The sequence below is a fragment of the Aotus nancymaae genome, unplaced genomic scaffold (assembly GCF_030222135.1).
Source record: "Aotus nancymaae isolate 86718 unplaced genomic scaffold, 86718_ANA_hifiasm-v0.15.2.pri h1tg000030l, whole genome shotgun sequence".
NCBI lineage: Eukaryota > Metazoa > Chordata > Mammalia > Primates > Aotidae > Aotus > Aotus nancymaae.
The window spans coordinates 1,637,125-1,660,628 of record NW_026988443.1 but is presented as its reverse complement, the minus strand read 5'-3'; the positions used below and the strand labels follow the sequence as shown (position 1 = coordinate 1,660,628).

General features: G+C 37.8%; 1 protein-coding gene and 1 non-coding gene across 3 annotated transcripts in view; both read left to right on the top strand.

Moving 5' to 3' along the window:
* NETO2 (neuropilin and tolloid like 2) overlaps positions 1-23,504 on the top strand; it is a 63,449-nt gene that overhangs the window by 14,365 nt on the left and 25,580 nt on the right. Inside the window, exons 3-6 of one of the 2 annotated variants that reach the window (XM_021673608.2) lie at positions 52-192; positions 937-1,062; positions 12,335-12,379; positions 12,463-12,590. In XM_021673608.2, the coding sequence (XP_021529283.1) occupies positions 52-192; positions 937-1,062; positions 12,335-12,379; positions 12,463-12,590 (440 nt within the window). Of the gene's footprint in view, positions 1-51; positions 193-813; positions 1,063-12,334; positions 12,380-12,462; positions 12,591-23,504 lie in introns of both variants that reach the window. The other variant, XM_021673606.2, reaches the window with a different exon arrangement.
* LOC135277324 (small nucleolar RNA U13) lies at positions 14,530-14,632 on the top strand. Its single transcript, XR_010344941.1, has one exon. It is a non-coding gene; the product is annotated as a small nucleolar RNA U13 (small nucleolar RNA).

Here is a 23,504-nt window from a genome sequence, read left to right as displayed (position 1 = left end):
AATGATTATCTTTTGCTGTAATGAGTGTTTTAAATGCCGTTTTTCCCCAAGATGGACAAAATATTGGAATCAAGCATGTTCCTGCAACCCAGTGTGGCATCTGGGTTCGAACCAGCAATGGAGGTCATTTTGCTTCACCAAATTATCCTGACTCATATCCACCAAACAAGGAGTGTATCTACATTTTGGAAGGTATTGGACCAATTTCTTTTATTGGATGAATTTTTACTTTCTTGTAAAACTAAATGTGTTGGTAAAATGACCTATATAAACCAGTTTGAAAAAAATTTAAACATGTATTTGAATTAAACTGAAGTAATGATAAGAATTTCTGCATATTGAATACATTACATGATACTAGCAGAAATGTTATGGAAAGTTTGAATCTCCCAAAATATAATTCAACTAGGTTCATTAGTATATATGAAAAACTTCTCTGATAAGAAACTTAAACTTACTGGCATCCCTTGTAAGGCTTAATTCAAATTTATGTCCACCTAAGTGAGTTCATTTCTTTTGTTTATTTTTCTATGTATTGTGGTACATTGTATCTTGAACTAAGTAAGCAGTGGCATCAGTCAAGAATATTTAACTTAGTAGATACCATAGCCAAAGGAAAAGATTACTATAGTTCTACAGAGTAGCATTGTTTTTAAGTTACAACATTTATCATGACTTTTATAGCAGTTGTCACTACGACCTTTGTCTATGAAGCAGTTAGCAGAACAGTTGTTTTGCTTTCCTCATTTGTGTCAGTACATTTATATTCCTTCTTGTTTGTGTTGCCCTGATTTGCTTACTCTTATTTTCTAGCTGCTCCACGTCAAAGAATAGAGTTGACCTTTGATGAACATTATTATATAGAGCCATCATTTGAGTGTCGGTTTGATCACTTGGAAGTTCGAGATGGGCCATTTGGTTTCTCTCCTCTTATAGATCGTTACTGTGGTGTGAAAAGCCCTCCATTAATTAGATCAACAGGGAGATTCATGTGGATTAAGTTTAGTTCTGATGAAGAGCTTGAAGGACTGGGATTTCGAGCGAAATATTCATTTATTCCAGGTAAAGAGCAAGTTATCTTTAAAGTGGTTGGTCATCTCTAACTCTGATTTTAGAATCTTAAGGTTAAAAAAGAGATGAGTTTAGTCAAGTTAATCAAATCAAGACTTTAAACAAAGTAGCGAAGTCAAAGGGAAATGACTTTAAACAAATTAGCAAAGTCAAAGGGAAATTATTCCATAAACAATAAGAACTTAATAGAAATTGGCATAGAAACATATCACTTGGATTTGGAAGCATATCAGAGATGGTGCCACATTTTCTTAGATTTTTTTCTGTCTTATAGCATATAGTCAGGCCAACAACATTAAAAAGAATACTTTTTAAAAATGATTCAACAAATTGTCTTGTTTTCAGAATTCCTACAAAAATTGTTTTATATGATTTTTCTCATTTGGCTGATTGAATTAACCACCCAACTGAATAAATACTTTAGAATATATGAGCAATAGAAAGAATACTGCTCTGCACTTAGATATCAAAGATCTGGGTTTGAATTCTTTCTCTGCCTCCTAATAGCTGTAGGACTATTTTTTTTTTTTTTTTTGAGAGAGTTTCGCTCTTGTTACCCGGGCTGGAGTGCAATGGTGCGATCTCGGCTCACCGCAACCTCCGCCTCCTGGGTTCAGGCAATTCTCCTGCCTCAGCCTCCTGAGTAGCTGGGATTACAGGCACGCGCCACCATGCCCAGCTAATTTTTTGTATTTTTAGTAGAGACGGGGTTTCACCACGTTGACCAGGATGGTCTCGATCTCTTGACCTCGTGATCCACCCGCCTCGGCCTCCCAAAGTGCTGGGATTACAGGCGTGAGCCACCGCGCCCGGCCCAGCTGTAGGACTATTAAGCACAGAATTATGCCTGAGATTTGCCATTTGTAAAATGGGAATGCCTGCTGTATTAGTTTTCTGATGCTGCCATAACTAATTACCTCAACTTTGGCCACTTAAATCAGCAGAAATTGATTTTCTTTCAGCTGGGGAGACCAGAAGTCCAAAATTGAGCAGGGCCTCATTTCCTCTAGGAACCTGGGGGAGAACCTGGTCTTTGCTCCTTCTAGCCTCCCTCTTCACAGCTCTTTCTACTCTTTTCAATATCCTTAACCTAATGGCATCTTTTGCCTTGAAATGTACTATTTATTCTTTAAAATCTGTATATATTATATATGTATCCATATGCATGCTACTATTCACAGATTATAGGGATTCCACTATGGGTATATTGGGAGTCTACTGTATTATCAGCCTGCCCCACCGTATTAGCTGCCCCATACACAGTAGGTGAGAGCACTCTGAGAATTATGAAGCCCTGTCCAGTATGACATGTACATACCCCTAATGCAGAAACAGAGATGTGCAAGTTATTGTTCCTGTCCTCACCAAGCTTACACACTAAGAAGATGAAAAAATAACAGTAAAACAGCTATATGATCTTGTTGCTTTCATTTATTTTCCATGCAGGAAATTTAATTGGAAAAAACTAAAACATTGAAATGAAAATATCCATAATCCTTCCACCATATATATAAAATCAGTGTTTTTGGTGTTATTTGGTGTATATCCCTTCCAATATTTTTTTATATCTGTTTCTTTTGTTTGTTATACAAGATTGGGATTATGGTACACATATAATTTTATTATTTGCTTTTTTGCCTGAAACACATAAACAACATTTTGTTCCCTGATGTTTTGTACTGATGTTTTTTACTGAAAAAACATCAGTACCCATATGGGAAATGTTCAGCTTTGCTTCAGTATTTATCTGCTCTTCTTTTTTTTACTTTTGTTCTATAATCTCCATAGTCAACCAAGTATTTATCTGCTCAATGCCAAAAGGATATTTACAAAAAGTAAAATTTGTTAATAGACTTGACTTTTTAGAACAGTTTTAGGTTCACAACAAAATTACACAAGAAGTAGAGTTACCATAAGCCTCCTGCCGCCCCTCCCATCAGCATCTTGCACGAGAATAGTGCATTTGTTATGGATAATGAGCCAACATCCATACATCATTATCACCCAAAGCCCATAATTGACATTAGGGTTCACTCTTGGTAGGGTGTACTAGGGTGGGTTTTGACAAACGCATGATAACACATATCCGCCCTTAGAGAACCATGCAGAACAGTCCCACTATCCTAACAGTCCTTTATGCTCTGCCTGTTCGTCCCTCACTCCCCCCAAACCACTGGCAATCACTGATCTCTTCAGTGTCTCCCCAGATTGTCATATAACTGGAATCATACAGTATGGAGCGTTTTCCAGTTAGTGATATGCATATAAGGTTCCTCCATGTCTTTTTGTGGCTTGATAGCTCATTTTTTGCACCAAATAATATTTCATTGTCTAGATGTATCTAGATATTTGTGTATCTGTTCTACTGTAGGATATCTTGGTTGCTTCCAGATTTTAGCAATTATGAATAAAGCTGCTATTCATCTGTAGGTTTTTGTGTGGACGTGAGTTAACTCATTTGAGTAAATTCCAATACATGCCATAACATGGATGAACCTTGAAACATTATGCTAAGTGAGATAAACCATATGCAAAAGCACAAATGTGACTCCATTTATATAAGGTATCTAAAGTAGTCACATTCATAGAAACAGAACGTGAAATAGTCATTAGAGTATGTGGGGAAACGGGATATGGGAGTTAATGTTTAATGGGTCTAGACTTTCAGCTTGGGATGATTAAAAGTTCTGAAAATAAAAAAATGATGATGGTGTACAACATTGTAAATGTGCTTAATGCCACTGAATTATAAACTTAAAAATGTTAGAGCTAGGCGTGTGTTGCACACCTGTCATCCCAGCTACCCTGGAGGCTGAGGCTAGAAAATCACTTGAGCCTAGAAGTTCGAAGTTATAGTGAGCTATAATTGCACCACTGCACTCCAGCCTGGGTAACAGGGCAACACCCTGTCTCTTAAAATTATCAACATTATGAATTTTGTGTTATGAATAATTTACCACAATTCAAAAGTAGTGGAGTGGCTTACACCTGTAAACTCAGCACTTTAGGAGGCCGATGTGGGTGGATCACATGAGGTCAGGAGTTCAAGAGCAGCCTGGCCAACATGGTGAAAGCCCATCTTTAACTAAAAATACAGCAGTTAGCTGGGCATGGTGGTGCATGTTGGGAAGCTGAGGCAGGAGAATCACTTGAACTTGCGAGATGGAGGTTGCAGAGAACTGAGATTGCACCACTGCACTCCAGCCTGAGTGACAGAGTGAGAATCTGTCTCAAAAAAAAAAAAAAAGTAGTAGCTAGTGAGCTGTTTTTTCACAGTGGCAGGGAAAAGAAAGATGACAGGGTGATACACAGGATATTCTGCCTTGTGAAATAGTCCACAGAAGTTTTAGAACCAATAGTTTATATCAAATGACTGATTTGATTAAATTGGTCAGGTGTTTCATTTTTGCTAACTAAATCAAGTTACTGATAACTGAAGTTATTGATACATGGTGTCATGAAGACACTGTTGCAATAGATGATGGCTGCACAACGTAAGTCTAGGCTACTTGACAGAAAAAGACATCCAAAGAATACTCTTTTTTGAATAATGTTTTTAAATATTAAAAAACAAAATCAGCCAAATTCATGTGTATGAACTCCATACTTACTATGGAGTCAAGTAGCTCTGTTTTCTCTATTCATGTTTTAGCTCATGAGAGCAACTTTAAATGGCCCATAGTTAAAATATAGATGAAGTATAATGAAATGCTTAAGATTTCTAGAGTTTATCACCTTTCATTTGCATTTTACAGTGCTTCACAGTTTTGATAGACATATTTAATTTTATGCTAATGACAGTAATGTCAGGAGGATTATGTAATATTTTATATATGAGGAAACTGAGTCAGAGATTAAGTGATTTTCTTAGTTCATAGAATGGCAAATCCAGAACTAGATTGCAATTCACTAGGCAATACTTCCTGCTCTATCCTGTCACCTTTATAATGTGGATGAGGTCACACTGGAGAAAAGCCTTATTAAAAAAAGTGTGGAGGACTTCCACCAAGATGGCTGAATAGGAACAGCTCCGGAGCACAGTTCCCAGTGAGAGTGACGCAGGTGAGAGATCTCCACATTTCCAACCAAGGTACCAGGCACATCTCAATAGGACTGGTTGGACAGTGGATGTAGCCGAAGAGGGCAAACCGAGGCAGGGTGGGGTGCTGCCTCACCTGAGAAGGGCAAGGGGCCAGAGGACCCCCCCTCCTACCCAAGGGAGGCCATCAGGGACTCTTCTGGGCACTCAAGCTCAGATACTGTGCTATTCCTACAGTCTTTACAGCCCACAGACCAGGAGATTCCCGCCGGTGCCAACAACACTAGCGCTGCAGGTTTCCAGCACAAAACTGGGCAGCCATTGTAGCCTGCACCTGGAATGCCTGTAAGACAGAACCACCCATTCTGCTGAGAAAAGGGGGCTGAAGGCAGGGAGGCAAATGATCTGGCTTAGCGGGTCCCACCCCAACAAAGACCAGCAAACCAAAACTTGAGATTTGCGCAGCCAGCACAGCAGTTTGAGCTCAACCTAGGATGGTCAAACTAGGTGAGGGGAGGGGCTTCTGCCATTACCAAGGCAGTTGCCTGTGTAAACAAAATCACAAGAAGTTTACACAGCAGCAGGGTGGAGCCCAAGGCAGCTCAGCAATGCCACTACAGGCAGACTCTGACTAGACTCCCTCCTTGCTGGGCAGGGCATCTCTGAAAAAAGGTAGCAACCCATCAGGGACTTATAAATAAAGCCCCACCTTCCCAGGACAGAACACCTGGGAAAAGGGGCAGTTGTGAGTTCCACTGCAACAGACTTAAATGCCCCTGCTTAGCAGCTCTGAAGGGAGAAACAGAGCTCCCAGCGCAGCACTTGAGCTCTAATAAGGGACAGACTGCCTCCTCAAGTAGCTCCCTGACCCCTGTATATCCAAAGAGGCACCTTATACAGGAGAGCTCTGGCTGACGTCTGGCAGGTACTCTTCTGGGATGAAGCTACCAGAGGAAGGAACAGGCAGCAAGCCTTGCTGTTCTGCAGTTCCTGCAGGTGATTCCCAGGCAAGCAGGGTCTGGAGTGGACCTGCAGCAGGGGGGCCTGACTGTTAGAAGGAAAACTGAAAAACAGAAAGAAATAGCTTCAGCATCAACAGAAAGGACATCCACTCAGAGACCCCCCCCAAGTCACCAACTTCAAAGACCACAGCTAGATAAATCCGCGAAGATGGGAAGAAACCAGCGCAAAAAGGCTGAAATCACCAAAAACCAGAACACTTCTTCTCCTCCAAGGAATCACAACTCCTTGACCAGCAATGGAACAAAACTGGATGGAGAATGACTGTGATGAATTGACAGAAGCAGGCTTCAGAAGGTGGGTAATAAACTTCTCTGAGCTAAAGGAGCATGTGCTAACCCAATGCAAAGAAACTAAGAACCTTGAAAAAAGGTTAGATGAAATGCTAACTAGAATAACCAGCCTAGAGAAGAACATAAATGACTTAATGGAGCTGAAAAATACAGCATGAGAACTTAGTGAAGCATACACAAATTTCAATAGCCAAATTGACCAAGCAGAAGAAAGGATATCAGAGATTGAAAGTCAAGTCAATGAAACAAAATGAGAAGGCAAGATTAAAGAAAAAAGAGTGAAAAGAAATGAACAAAGCCTCCAAGAAATATGAGATTATGTGAAAAGACCTAATCTATGTTTGATAGGTTTACCTGAATGTGATGGAGAGAATGAATCCAAGCTGGAAAACACTCTTCAGGATATTATCCAGGAGAACTTCCCCAACCTAGCAAGGCAGACCAACATTCAAATCCAGGAAATACAGAGAGCACCACAAAGATATTCCTCAAGAAGAGCAACCCCAACATAATCATAAGACTCACCAGGGTTGAAATGAAGGAAAAAATGCTAAGGGCAGCCATAGATAAAGGTCAAGTTACCCACAAAGGGAAGCCCATCAAACTCACAGCAGATCTCTTGGCAGAAACCCTACAAGCCAGAAGAGAGTGGGGGCCGATGTTGAACTTCCTTAAAGAAAAGAACTTTCAACCCAGAATTCCATATCCAGCCAAACTAAGCTTCATAAGTCAAGGAGAAATAAAATCCTTTACAGACAAGCAGTTGCTTAGAGATTTTGTCACCACCAGGCCTGCCTTACAAGAGCTCCTGAAAGAAGCACTAAACACGGAAAGGAACAGCCGGTACCAGCCACTGCAAAAATGTACCAAATGGTAAAGACCATCAACACAATGAGGAAACTGCATCAACTAACAGGCGAAACAACCAGCTAGTATAAAAATGGCAGGATCAAATTCACACATAACAATATTAACCTTAAATGTAAATGGGCTAAATGCCCCAATTAAAAGACACAGACTGGCAAATTGGATAAAGACTCAAGACCCATTGGTGTGCTGTATTCAGGAGACCCATCTCACATGCAAAGACACACATAGGCTCAAAATAAAGGGATGGAGGGAGATTTACCAAGCAAATAGCAAAAAACACCAAGAGTTCCAATCCTAGTCTCAGATAATACAGACTTTAAAAGCAACAAAGATCAAAAGAGACAAAGAAGAGCATTACGTAATGGTAAAGGGATCAATGCAACAAGAAGAGGTAACTATCCTAAATATATGCACCCAATACAGGAGCACCCAGATATATAAAGCAAGTTCTTAATGACCTACAAAGAGACTCAGACTCCCACACAATAATACTGAGATACTCTAACACTCCACTGTCAATATTAGATCAATGAGACAGAAAATTAACAAGGATATCCAGGACTTGAACTCACATCTGGACCAAGCAAACCTAATAGATATCTACAGAACTCTCCACCTCAAATCCACAGAATATACATTCTTCTCAGCACTACATAGCACTTATTCTAAAATTGACCGCATAATTGGAAGTAAATCACTCCTCAGCAAATGCAAAAGATCAGAAAACATAACAGTCAGTCTCTTAGACCACAGTGCAGTCAAATTAGAACTCAGGATTAAGAAACTCACTCAAAACCACACAACTACATGGAAACTGAACAACCTGCTCCTGAATGACAATTGGATAAATAATGAAGTGAAAGCAGAAATAAAGATGTTCTTTGAAACCAATGAGATTGAAGACACAACATACCAGAATCTCTGGGACACATTTAAAGCAGTGTCTAGAGGGAAATTTATAGCACTAAATGCCCACATGAGCAGCGAGGAAAGGTCTAAAATTTACACCCTATCACAACTAAAAGAACTAGAGGAGCAAGATCAAACAAATTGAAAAGCTAGCAGAAGACAAGAAATAACTAAGATCAGAGCTATACTGAAGGAGACAGAGACACACAAAAAAAACCTTCAAAAAATCAATGAATCCAGGAGCTGTTTTTTTTTTAAAAAAGATCAACAAAATAGATAGACCGCTAGCCAGACTAATAAAAAAGAAAAGAGAGAAGAATCAAAGATGCAAATATCTTCAATAAAATACTGGCAAACCGAATCCAACAGCACATCAAAAAGCTTACACGATTGAGTCAGCTTCATCCCAGGGATGCAAAGCTGGTTCAACATACACAAATCAATAAACATAATCCATCACATAAACAGAACCAAAGACAAAACCCACATGATCATCTCAATAGATGCGGAGAAGGCCTTCAACAGAACTCAACAGCCCTTTATGCTAAAGACTCAATAAACTAGGTATGGATGAAATGTATCTCAAAATAATAAAGCTATTGATGAAAAACCCATAGCCAATATTGTACTGAATGGGCAAAAACTGGAAGCATTCTCTTTGAAAACTGGCACTAGACAAGGGTGCCCTCTCTCACCACTCCTATTCAACATAGTATTGGAAGTTCTGGCCAGAGCAATCAGGCAAGAAAAAGAAATATAGGGTATTTAGTTAGGAAAAGAGGAAGTCAAATTGTGTCTATTTGCAAATAACATGATTATATATTTAGAAGACCCCATTGTCTCAGCCCAAAATCTCCTTATGATAAGCAACTTCAGCAAAGTCTCAGGATACAAAATCAATGTGCAAAAATCACAAGCATTCCTATACACCAAAAACAGAGAGCCATATCATGAGCGAATGACCATTCACGGTTGCTTCAAAGAGTATAAAATACCTAGGAATACAACTAACAAGTGATGTGAATGAAGAACCTCTTCAAGGAGAACTAAAAACCATTGCTCAAGGAAATAAGAGGGGACACAAACAGATGGAAAAACATTCCATGCTCATGGTTAGGAAGAATCAATATCGTAAAAATTGCCATACTGCCCAAAGTAATTTATAAATGCAGCACTATCCCCATCAAGCTACTATTGACTTTCTTTACAGAATTGGAAAAAACCACCTTAAATTTCATATGGAATCAGAAAAGAGCCCACATAGCCAAGACAATCCTAAGCGAAAAGAACAAAGCTGGAGGCATCATGCTACCTGACTTCAAACTATACTACAAGGCTGCAGTAATCAAAACAGCATGGTACTGTTACCAAACCAGAGATACAGACCAGTGGAACAGAACAGAGACCTCGGAAGTAACGCCACACATCTACAACCATCTGATCTTTGACAAACCTGACAAAAACAAGCAATGGGGAAAGGAGTCCCTGTTTAATAAATGGTGTTGGGAAAACTGGCTAGCCATGTGCAGAAAGCTGAAACTGGATCCCTTCCTTACACATTATACAAACATTAACCCATACGGATTAAAGGTTTAAACATAAGACCTAACACCATAAAAGCTGTAGAAGAAAACCTAGGCAATACCGTTCAGGACATAGGCATAGGCAAGGACTCAATGAGTACAACACCAAAAGCGATGGCAACAAAAGCCAAAACAGACAAATGGGATCTAATTAAACTTAAGAACTTCTGCACAGCAAAAGAAACAATCATTAGAGTGAACTGGCAACCAACAGAATGGGAAAAAATGTTTGCAATCTACCCATCTGACAAAGGGCTAATATCCAGAATCTACAAAGAACTAAAGCAAATTTACAAGAAAAAAACAACCCCATCAGAAAGTCAGTGAAGGATATGATCAGACACTTTTCAAAAGAAGACATACATGAGGCCAACAAACATGAAAAAATGCTCATCATCACTGGTCATTTGAGAAATGCAAATCAAAATCACATTGAGATACCATCTCACACCAGTTAGAGTGACAGTCCTTTAAAAATCTGGAGACAATAGATGCTGGAGAGGATATGGAGAAATAGGAACACTTTTACACAGTTGGTGGGAATGTAAATTAGTTCCACCATTGTGAAAGACCGTGTGGCGATTCCTCAAGGATCTAGAAATAGAAATTGCATTTGACCCAGCAATCCCATTACTGGGTATGTACCCAAAGGATTATAAATCGTCCTTTTTTAAAGACACATGCACACGTATGTTCATTGCAGCACTGTTTACAATTCAGCACTGTTTACAATAATAAAGACTTGGAACCAATCAAAATGCCCATCAGTGATAGACTGGATAAAGAAAATGTGGCACATATACACCATGGAATACTATGCAGCCATAAAAAATGATGAATTCATGTCCTTTGCAGGGATGGGTGAATCTTGAAACCATCATTCTCAGCAAAGTGACAAGAACAGAAAACCAAACACTGCATGTTCTCACTCATAAGTGGGTGTTGAACAGTGAGAACACATGGACACAAGGAGGGGAACATCACACACTGGGGCCTGTTGTGGGGTCGGCGGAGGCTAGGGGAAGGATAGCAGAGGGTGGGGGAATTGGGGAGGGATAACATTAGGAGAAATACCTAATATAGGTGACAGGAGGATGGATGCAGCAAACCACCATGTTATGTGTATATCTTTGTAACAATCCTGTACAACCTGCACATGTACCCCAGAACTTAAAGTGCTGGGGTACACGTCGCTATCTGATGTTATTTCAAGTCAAGTTAATAAAATAAATTTTGTCTAGGAGGTGGTAAATCTAGAAGAAACCTATTAACAATGGTGAGAAATCTGTATTTTTTTTAAATGAAATTCTCTAAGCTATTGGTGATATTTATTGAGGCAGAGGCTCTTAATGGGTTGTCAGTTCCTCAAAGTAACAGGGATAAATATGGAAATTTTGACATATTTATATGCAATAATGACAATATCCTAGATTTCTGGAGTACATATGAAATAGTTCCTATTAATTTGCCAGACAGTTCCTGTGATTCCCCACCGCCCCCCCACCATGCTGTTTAAGATTTACATTTCAATTTGACATTTCTTTGCAAAAGAGCTGAAGCATCTATTGTCTTCTTTTAGCAAGGGTGAGTTTTGTTTATAAAGTTAAAAAAGAATAGTCGCTGAGATATATTCTACATAAGCTAATAATTTTTTTCTACTTTTTAAAATACGTAATTTGATAATCCTAAAGTGTCTGGAATTAAAGACAACAGTCTTAACAGGAATTGAGCCTCTAGTTGTGTACAATTAAATTGCCTATTGAAATAGGTTTTCCAGAAATCTGACATTTTAGACTAACCAGCAATTTCTTTTATTCTGGCAGTTGGGTATATATACAGGTTCTATCTGAACTTTAAAATAATTTTTTAAAGATACCTGTGTTTGTAATTTCTAAAAATTTATTTTCATTGTGGTAAAATATACATAACAGAAAATTTACCCTTTAATTTTTTTTTTTTTTAAGGATTCACTTTGTCATCTAGGCTGGAGGGCAGTGGCACTATCTCTGCTCACTGCAGCCTCAATTTCCTGGGGTCAAAAGATCCTCCCAAGTTAGCTTCCCAAGTAGCTGGGACTAGAGGCATAAGCCACCATGCCCAGCTCTCTTTAACCATTTTTAAGTGTGTAATTTAGTGGCATTAAGTACATTCACAGTGTTAAGCAACCATCACCAGCATCTATTTAAGCCAAAATTTAGAAGACAAATTGTAATATGCTTCAGCAGAAAGGAACTTCATTCTTTTTTAAGGCCAAATAATATTATGTCTTATTGTATATATGATGTTCTGTTTATCTGTTCAGCTTTGACAGTTGATGTGAGTTTGCAAGTAGCATAAATAAATTATTCACTATGGAATCAAAAGTATAAACGTGATTAAATAAATGTCGATCCTGTAAGTGAGCTTATAAATGACCAATGATGTGTAGTTTACATCCATGAAAGCTTCTCTTATCTTGCTGTCAAATGGAGCATTAGATGTAACTTAAGACATCAAGGCTTAAAGTAACTATCTCAGTACCAATAACTTTATTCTTTTTTCTGTTACAGATCCAGACTTTACTTACCTAGGAGGTATTTTAAATCCCATTCCAGGTTTAGTATATTACCACTTGTTCCTCTTGGCATTTTTGATCAGTCGTATGTTCCTTTGAACACTTTTCATGTATTCCTTCTAGATTGTCAGTTCGAGCTCTCGGGAGCTGATGGAATAGTGCGCTCTAGTCAGGTAGAACAAGAAGAGAAAACAAAACCTGGCCAAGCTGTTGATTGTATCTGGACCATTAAAGCCACTCCAAAAGCTAAGGTATTATTATGTATTAAGTCACTTCAGAGAAGAACATGATAAGGCATGATTTGCAAAATGTGTTAATTTGGTTTGTGAAAATATGTATTGACTACATAAACTGATATTGCAACTTTTTAGAAATACATTTTATTTCACTTACTTTATTGGCACCTACTAAGATCCCAGCGTTGTTATAGTTAAATAAGCTGGAATTTCTGAAATTTTTTAGGAATATTACACGTATATTAAGATTCCCAATTTTTAAAAATTAAGATTCTTCATCGGGTGCGGTGGCTCACGCCTGTAATGCCAGCACTTTGGGAGGCCAAGGTGCGTGGATCACGAGGTCAGGAGTTCAAGACAAGCCTGGCCAAGATGGTGAAACCCATCTCTACTAAAACTACAAAAATTAGCTGGGCATGGTGGCGGGTGCCTGCAATCCCAGCTTCTCAGGAGGCTGAAGCAGGAAAATCGCTTGAACCTGGGCAGCAGAGGTTGCAGTGAGCCATGATCATGCCACTGCACTCCAGCCTGGGTGACAGAGTGAGACTCCATCTCAAAAAGAAAAAAAAAATTAAGACCTGTCAGTTCCTAATTGGTGAGTGTGCATATTGATCAGTATGATTATAGACTCATTAACATCTTTATGAGGAGGAAAATAGGCTACAGGAGGTGAAAGTGTGTTCTCAAAGGTTACAGAGTTGGTTGTAGCGATCTAAAAATAAAAACCCAAATGTGTTGAGTCTTCATTCTGTTTTTACCCTGCTGTCCTCTGCTACTCATGGGACGCTTTTATTGGAAAGAACTGCAGGGAAGGATGTTTTAAAATAACTCCGACAGATTGAGATTGGATACTGACTACTTTTGCATTTAATTTATACTTCTAGGAATATCAACAGAGTTAAAATTATATTTAATGCGTATTATGTAAAAAGTGGGAAAAGAGGAGAGAGTGAGGGTGGGAAAACATATAACTCTCAAGAATTGTGAAAATCAGATTTAAAGATTGGGTAATATGATAGATAAGGTAACCTGAAACCCCATCTACTAGAAGACACCTGGAAACATTGGGTAAAATATGACAAATAATTCTTTTAAAAGCATATGTGTAAGCTCCAGAAGGAGAAAAAGCGGGTAATGCTTGTGGACAGGAAATGGAGAGAATTACAAATTAATAAACCAAAATTAATGTTACAAATGCTCCTGACTGATTTTCATAACATGTTACGGCACAGGGGTAGACAGCTGGGAGCTTGCTTTTAATTCCCACACTGAGAAAAGAAGAGTCCTGTAGTTCACATGGCCTTTTTGAGACTCACGTGAAGCTGGAGCCCTCAAAGGAGGTCATTCACACGAAAGCATAGATTAGAAAAAGTGTTCCACTGGCACATGCTGATGACAAAGAAGCTTGTTTTTCTGGGTTTGGTCTCAGGGTGGGGTTGGGGGTGAGGATGGGGTCCCCGCTAGCTTTGTACTTAGAACCTGCCTTTATTAGGGTTTGAGAAATGAATTTACACTCCTTGCTCAACCCAGGAGTCACTAAGTCCAAAAACTAACAAATCATCCTGGGTGCATAAAACCTTTGAGTCACCTGGCAAAAATAAATCTAAAAATCACCAAGGAAGCTTCAGGGTTGGCATGGATAAAACATTGTTGCAGGTCAGCTCATGGCCCCCAAATTCTAAAACCCCTATGCTCACAGCCCACCGCGGGTACAAGTTCTCCGATGTAACAGACAGGAAGGAGTTCCTTAGATCCCCAAGAACTTGAGTGTTTCACATATCCTACAAGAAGCAAACAAAAAGATGAGAAAGAAAAATGACCACATACATTTTTAAAATAACCAAATAGGAGGTCTGTAAGTTAAAAGTTATGGTTATTAAAAAGATATATCTGAGGAATTACCCAGAGCATAGTGCTGGGAGAGGTGATAGTTTATTAGGATTTTCCAGAACTGATACTCTGGTACTGCATAAGCCTGATGCCTGGTGTTCATGCACACATGTGACATGTGCCTCCCTCCAGCCTTGTTACCATGTCAGTACATTGCCTATCTTACATGAAAAGGAAAAAAAAGAAAAAAAAATCAAGAAATGATGAAAAGCATGACACAGGGTGACTCCCAAGCAGGGAAAAAAAAAAAATTTAAGTGACACTGACATTGTACGCCACAGACAAGGAGAACAGTTTTAAAAAACAGAGAAAATAGTCTACAAAGGGATGCTATTGAGATTGACACCAGAGTTATCAATAGCAAAATGGAAGCCCGAAGACAATAGAATACTGTGTTCATAGTGTTAAGAGTGTTAATTGTCATTTAAGAATGAAGGCAGTGGTGGGGATGTGGGGATGATTAATGGGTACAAAAATATAATTAGATAGAATTAATAATATCTGGTATTTGATAGCACAGCACGGTGACTACAGTCAACAATTTATTTTGTATAGTTTAAAATAACTAAGAGTATAATTTGGGTATTGGTAACACACATGATAAATGCTCAAGATGATGGATACCCCATTTATACTAATGTAGTTATTATATACTGTATACCTATATTGTAATATCTCATGTACACCATAAAGATACTATCATATAGCCATAGAAATAAAAAATAATGAGGGCAAAATTAAGGTATTTCTCTGCAAAATAATAAGTGAACCAAATGCTACAGTTAATATACAAATGTATCTAAAAAGATACATTTGTAATTACAAGAAAATTTAAAAATATAAAACTAGAAAAGAAATAACATACAAATGTCAGAAAAGAGCTGATGTAACTATTAAAATAGAAATCAAGAATGTCACTATCTCACAAGATATAATTTAAAATAATTTAAAGGTACTAATATAGCCTTAAAATGCACAAAACATAGATTGATGATTGCAAAGGAAAATTGACAAATCCATAACACAGTGAGTAATTTTTTTTTTTACCTCTTAGTAATTAACAGGTCAAACATACAAAAAAATTAATATGGCTCAAAAGATTTAAATGACACAGTATATGCTTAATGAACATGTTATCTTGCTCCCAACATTCAGAGAATAGGCATACATAAAACATTTATCAAAACAGATACATGTGCTCAGCTAACAAAGTCTGAACATATATGCAGAGCAGCCTGTGACAAAAATGCAATTAAACCAAGAATCAGCAACCAAATATTATTTTAAAACTCTGTATGTTTGGAAATATATACTACTTAGTAATTTGTAAGTCACAGAAGAAATTAGGATGGAAATATAAATACATTTAAAATGCATTAATAATGAAAATACTACATATAAGAAACTGAGGTACAGCTAAAACAGTACCTTGAGAAAAAAGATTGAAATGTAATAAGATTGAACTCAAGAAGTTAAAAGAAAAACAAATCCAAAGAAAGGGCAACAATCATAAGACAGAAATTAAAAAAAAAAAAAAAGATACAAAAAGAAGAAATCAATGAGGCCTGACATTGGCTCTTTGTAAAAGATAACAATAGGCAGACTTCTGCCAAGATTGATTTAGAAAAAAAGACATAAATAGTATTAGAAATGGAGGAGTTATAAATCGACTACAGCAAAGATTAAAAACTATCATGAGACAAACCAACTAGAAAGTAGACCTACCGAACAAAAGAGGAGAAAAACTGTGTTTCTTTATAAATAAATGACAGTGGGAAAAAGGAAAAGCAGGAGGCTATAGATTAAAAGAGATATAAAAGTCAAGTGAATTTATGGATTTAAACAAACTATAAATGGAACTGATGACATTAGAAGACATTTAGAAGTTTGAACACTGGTATTTAATATTAAGTTTTTTTGGGGGGGTTGATAATAGGATAAAGGTTATTTTTTAAGTGGCTTTAGTGATACAGAAATGTTTACAGATGCAACGATTTAATGTCTGAGATTTGTCTCTAATATGTAAGGGGTAGAAGTGAGGAGAGACAGATAAAATAAGATTGGCTAGGTTATAATTGTTGAAGTTGGAGGCTGGGTACACAGATATATTTTGTCTGTTTTTGCATACTTGAAATTTTAATAAGTGTTTTAGACTATTATAAGAGAATATTATAAACAATGATTTGTCAATAATTTGTAAAGGGTATAAATGGTAATGTTTGGAGAATATGGAGGGAATCTCTGTTTTTTTCTCAGTCAGAACTCCTGACAGGTTGGGAGACTGAAATTCTAAGGAAAACTTGTCTTTCTGGCCAGAAGAACTGGGTAGAGGAGACCATGTTGTCGTCTAGAGGATATGAAGGAAGTCTTGGAGAGGAGAGAACTAATTCAGGTTTTCCTTCTGAGGTGCCTGTGTGTGAAACAGATCCAGGGAAACATGGCAGCAGTGTTGGGAACCACGTTACATTATAAACCACCTCTAAGTCCCTGAGTGAGTCATACGCTGGGCAAGCCTACCCAGCACAGCGAAGTCTTTGAACATTGGGAACACCACCCAAACAAAGTGAGACAGAACATGCAGTCTGAACACAACTTAGTTGATTGTCTGCGGAACCAAAACAAATAACAAAAAATGACATCCTCCAGGGATTTTTAACAGGATCCATAGTCGCATAGTATTCAAAATGTCCAGGATACAGTGAAAAATTAGGAAATGAAAACTAGGAAAATCTGGTTAATTTTAAAGGAAAGGCAATCAATAGATCCCCAAAACAGAACGCAGATATTAGAATTATCCAAAATTCTTTTTTAAATTTTTTAAAACTAGAAATGGGGTCTCACAATGTTGCCTAGACTGATCTCAAACTCCTGAGCTCAAGTAATCCTACTGCCTTGGCCTTCCAAAGTGCAAGGATTGCAAGTGTAAGCTACCATGCCCAGCCAGAATTATCAAAAATTCTAAAGTGACGATAGAACCATGCTTCATGAGATAGCAGTAAACACTCCTGAAGAGTGGGAAAATAGGACTCAGCAGAGAAATTAATTTTTTAAGTGGAAAATTTAGAACTAAAAGAAAAATCTGAATTTTTAACAAATATAATCACTGTATGGGCTCAATAGGAAAATGGAAAAAATAGAAAGTCACTGAACTTGAAGATGAATCAGTAGAAATTATCCAATCTAAAGTACAGAGAGAAAAAGATTAGAAACAAAGTAATTGAAAACTCCCTATGGGACAGTTTCAAAGGGCCTAACATTTGTGTTATTTAAGTCCTAGTGGGAGAAGAGATTGGCACAGAATAAATATTTGAAGAAAAAATTGCTAAAAAGTCCCAAACTTGGTGAAGGACATATATCTACAGATTTAAGAAGCTCAGTGAACATCAAATGCGATAACAAAAACAAAAAACAAGACCTGCACACCTCAAAATCAAATTACTTGAAACCAAAGATTGAGATCTTAAGATCTGCCAGAGAAAAATGATGCATCTTGTATGAAGGAACAGTGATGTGAATGACTGTTTTTTCTCTTTAGAAGTGATGAAACCCAAAGTTAGTAGATCAAAATCTTCACATGCTGGGGTGGGCAGTACAGGGAACTGTGAACTCAGAATTTTATACCTTGCAAAACTTCTTTCAAGAATGAGAAGACAAAACTAAGAGAATTTATCACCTATGCACTTGCTATAAAAGAAATCTTAAAAGGAAGTTATTTAGATAAATGATACTTTTATGAAAAAGAATCATGAAACTTCATGAATAAAGGGAAATGAATGGTAACTATCTGGGTAAATTTCAACCATTTTATCAGTATCAGGAATGAAAGAGAGAATATCACTACAGAGCCTACCAATGTGAAAAAGAATAAGAAAATACCGGGAACAGCTCTATGCCAGAAAATCAGATGACTTTGATGAAATGGGCAAATCTTTTAAAAGCTATACAGCTCTCCAAACATATCCCAGAAGAAACACGCAACCCAAATCATCCTGTGCTTATTCAAAAAATGTATTAATAAACACCTTCTAACAAAGAAAACGCTAGGCCTAGATGGATTCGCTAGCAAATGGTACCAAGCATCAGGGAAGATATAATGCCAATTCCTTAGTATCATCAAGGAAATCAAAGAGCAGGGAACATTTCTAAACTTACTTTCTAAGACGGGCATTAGCCTGATACCAGCAGACAAAGAGACATTATAAGGAAACTACTGGTCAGTATTCATCAAGAAAATGCAAAAATTTCAATAAAATATTAGCAAATCTAATTCAGCAATATAAAAAAATACATAATAGTAAAGTGTGGTTCATCTCAGGAATGCAAGTCTGGTTCATCATTTGAAAAATCAATGTAATTCACCATATAAGCTAAAGAAAACTATGATTGTTTCCATTTGTTAAAATTCAACACCCATTCATGATAAAAATCTCAGAAAGATAGGAACAGAAAGGACTTCCATAACCTGGTGAAAGATACCTACAAAAACCTGCAGCTAAGCCAGGCACAATGGCATGTACCCCATAGTTCAGCTGTTAAGGAGGATTGAGAATTGCTTGAGCTCAGGAGTTCAAGGCCAGCCTGGATATCATAGTAAGACCCTGTCTGTTAGGGAAAAAAAAAAAAAGCAAAAAACCCCACAGCTGACACCATACCTAATGGTGAAAACCTGAATTCCTTCCCCTCCAAAATCAGTAGCAAGCTATTATACTAGAAGTTATACTAGAAGTTGTAGCCAGTGCAAAAAGGCATACAGATTGAAAAAGAAGAAATAAAATTTTTTTGAAGATACAACTGTCTATATAAAAACTTCCATAACATCTAAAAAGCTCCTGGAACAAATATATCAGGTTAGCAGGGTTGCAGGATGGAAGACCAGTATACAAATATCAATTGCAGGTTAGCCACTATGGTTCATGCCTGTAATCTCAACACTTTTGGAGGCTGAGGCAGGTGGATCACCAGAGCTCAGGAGTTTAAGACCAACCTGAGGAACCTGACAAAACCTAGCCTCTACCAAAAAAACTAATAATAATAAAAAAAATTAGCTGGGCATGGTGGCTGAGCCTATAGTCCCAGCTACCCAGGAGGCAGAGGCAGAGGATCACTTAAGCCAAGGAGGCAGAGGTTGGAGTGAACCAAGATCGCACCACTGCACTCCAGCCTGGGCAACAAACAGAGACCCTGTCTCAAGAAAACTAAATAAATAAATTGAATTTTTACATACTAGCAATGAAAATTGGAGTTCAAAATAAAGAAAACAGTACCATTTAAAATATTACTCCATCAATTAAAAAAAGTATAGTCTCTGTAAACTGAAAACTTAGAAGACCACAATGTAAATATTCAGAGATGACCTAAATAAATAGATATACTGTGTCAATGTATTGATAGGCTCAGTAGTGCTAAAATGTCAGTTCTTATGAAGATCTATACAGATGAATACAATTTCAGTCAAAATCACAGCTATATTTTTGTAAAGATTGACAAACTGTTTCTAGAACATACTGGAAAAGCAAAGGATTACAAGAGCCAAAATTACTCTGAAAAAGAACAAAGATGGAAGACTCATTACCTAATTTCAGGACTTACTGTGAAGCTTCAGTAACCAAGACTGTGGTACTGACAAAGGACAGACACACAGATCAGTGGAACAGGGTAGTCCAGAGATTAAATTTATGCAAATATGGTTCACTGATTTTTGACAGACGCTTGAAGGAAATTGAGGGAGAAAGGATAGTCTTTAACAGATGATGCTGGAACAATTGGATCTCCATATTCAAAGAAAAAAAAAAATGAACCCTCCCCTTCGCTGGACACTGTATTCAAAAATTAATTCAAAATAAATCATGGACATAGATATAAAATTATAAAGCATTTAGAGGAAAATATGTGAAAAAATCTTACTGACTGGTTAGACAAAATTCTTAGATGAAACACTGAAGGAGTATAAATAAAAGCAAAATTTATAAATTGGATTAATAAGGTTTTCTCTGTGAAAAGATACTGTTCAGTGAAAAAAAAAAAAATCCCACTGACTGGGAGAAAATCATTGCAAATTACCTATGAAAGATTTCTTTCATCCAGAACTCAAAACTCAACGATAAGAACAAAACGCAATTATAAAACGGGCAGATTTTAACAGATACTTCACCACAGAAGATTTAGTCATTACAAAAATGCAAATTAAAACCACAATGAGATGGCACTATTCTCTGTTAGAATAACTGTAATTTAGAAAAATCACTAAGTGCTGGGAACTACGTAGAGCAGCTGAAACTCTGATACATTCCTGGTAGAAGTGCAAAATGATAGAGCTGCTCTGGGAAACAGGTTGGTGGTTTCCTATAAAGTTACTGTGTGACTCAGCAGTCTCTTCTGGATGGGTACCCAGGAGAAATGAAAGCTTATGTTCATGGAAAAAAACCCGTATGTAAATGTTCATAACAACTTTATCTGTAATAACCAAAAACTATAAATGTCTCAAGTGTTCTTCAGCTGTTAAAAGAATAGGCCGGGTGCAATGGTTCACACCTGTAATTTCAGCACTTTGGGAGGCTGAGGCAGGGTAGGGGGGATCATTTGAGTTCAGGAGTTTGAGACCAGCCTGGCCAACATGGTGAAACCCCACCTCTACTAAAAATATGAAAAATTAGCCAGGGCCTGGTGGTGGGTGCCTGTAATCCCAGCTGCTTGGGAAGCTGAGGCAGGAGAATCACTTGAACCCGGGAGGTGGAGGTTGCAGTGAGCTGAGATTGCACTACTGCACCCTAGCCTGGGTGACAGGAGTGAAAACTCCATCTTCAAAACAAAAAAGGATGAATTATGGTACATCCATATTATAGTAAAATCTATTGAGCAACAAAAAGGGACAAACTATAACTACATGCAATAACCCCAGATGTATCATGCTAAATGAAATGATCTAGACTCAAAGGATACATGCTCTGTGATTTCATTTATATGAAGTTCTGGAAAAAGTGAACTATAGGACAGAGAACAGATCACTGCTTACCGGGTATAAAGACTGGAGATGGGTTTTGATTGCATAGTAACAGCACAAGAGAATTTGGCTGTGTCGTGGACTTGTTCTTTAAGTGGCAGCAAGGACTGAGTAGTGGATTGAGTACAGCAAGCAGACTCAAAGAATTTGCTATAGAAGGCCGGGCGTGGTGGCTTGTGCCTGTAATCCCAGCACTTTGGGAAACCGAGGCAGGCAGATCACAAGGTGAAGTTGTTGAGACCGTCCTGGCCATCGTGGTGAAACCCCGTCTCTACTAAAAATACAAAAATTACCTGGGCATGGTGGTGCGCGCCTGGAGTCCCAGCTACTTGGGAAGCTGAGGCAGGAGAATCACTTGAACCCATGAGGCAGAGGTTGCAATGAGCTGAGATTGTGCCACTGCACTCCAGTCTGGCGACAGAATGTGACTCTGTCTCAAAAAAAAAAAAAAAGAAAAAGAATTTGCTATAGAAGTATTAATTGTCTCTTTATAACTCAACTGTAAAAAGAAAAAATATATATAAATTGGTACAATCATTTTGGAGAGTTATTTCGCATGCTCTGGTAAAGTTGAAAATGGTCACATACTACAACACAAGTATACTTCTAGATTTATACCTAAATGAAATTGTCATACCTTTGCATAATGAGAAGACAACAATGTTTACAGCAGTATTAGCTAATTGTAAAAGTAGAAGCAAGCTAAATGCCCAGTAGGAGAGTGGACACACAGTGATTTATTTCTGTAATTGGTATGAGCTTTTAAAATATGTGGAACAGGCCGGGCGCGGTGGCTCAAGCCTGTAATCCCAGCACTTTGGGAGGCCGAGGCGGGTGGATCACGAGGTCGAGAGATCGAGACCATCCTGGTCAACGTGGTGAAACCCCGTCTCTACTAATACAAAAAAATTAGCTGGGCATGGTGGCGCGTGCCTGTAATCCCAGCTACTCAGGAGGCTGAGGCAGGAGAATTGCCTGAACCCAGGAGGCGGAGGTTGCGGTGAGCCGAGATCGCGCCATTGCACTCCAGCCTGGGTAACAAGAGCGAGACTCCGTCTCAAAAAAAAAAAAAAAAAAAAAAAAAAAAAAATATGTGGAACAATGCCACATATTTTTATAGCTATGTAAGTATGAAAATATTAAATATGCATTAAATAAGTGAAATTAATAATAATTAGATCCCCTTACTCTTCATTGAAATATTTCATGAAAAGATAATCCCATATTCACAAATTTTTTAGGAGTCTTACCTGGAATATTGACTATGGGAGAATATTGTATTGCTTTTAATAAAAGTAAATCATTTTTTGAAAGTTAAAAAAATTGTACAGTTGACATGGGAATTGAATCAAATTTTAAAATTTAAATAAATGTGTAAATAGGCCAGGCACAATGGCTCACGCTTGTAATCCCAGCACTTTGGGAGGCTGAGGCAGGCAGATCACTTGAGTTCAAGAGTTCAAGACCAGCCTGGGCAACGTGGTGAAACCCTGTCTCTACTAAAAATACAAAAATTAGCTGGACATGGTGGTGCATGCCTGTAGTCCCAGCTGTTCAGGAGGCTGAGGCACAAGAATTGCATGAATCTAGGGGGCGGAGGCTGCAGTGAAAGCCACCATCATGCCACTGAACTCCAGCCTGGGCAACAGAACTCCAGCCTGGGCGACAGTGAGACTCTCTAAAAAAAGAAACCAAACGAAAAAAGTGTCATTAGATGGTTTTATTTAAGAAATCTAAATTAAATGCTAAAAGTCACCATAACCCTTGAATACTCAATGTGAGAAACTCGTTAACGGGTGACACTTAAGAAAAATATTTATTTATAAATATACAAAAGAGGCCAGTCACAAAAAAACTGTGGCTGATGCTTGCAATCCCAGCACTTTGGAAGGCCAAGGCAGGAGGATTATTTGAGCCTGGAAGTTCGAGACCAGCCTAGACAACATGGTGAGACCCTGTCTCTATTTTTTAAATTAAAAATATATTTTAAAAATAAATATACAAGAGAAGGCATCGGTGTTTAAGAGTATATAAGTAGT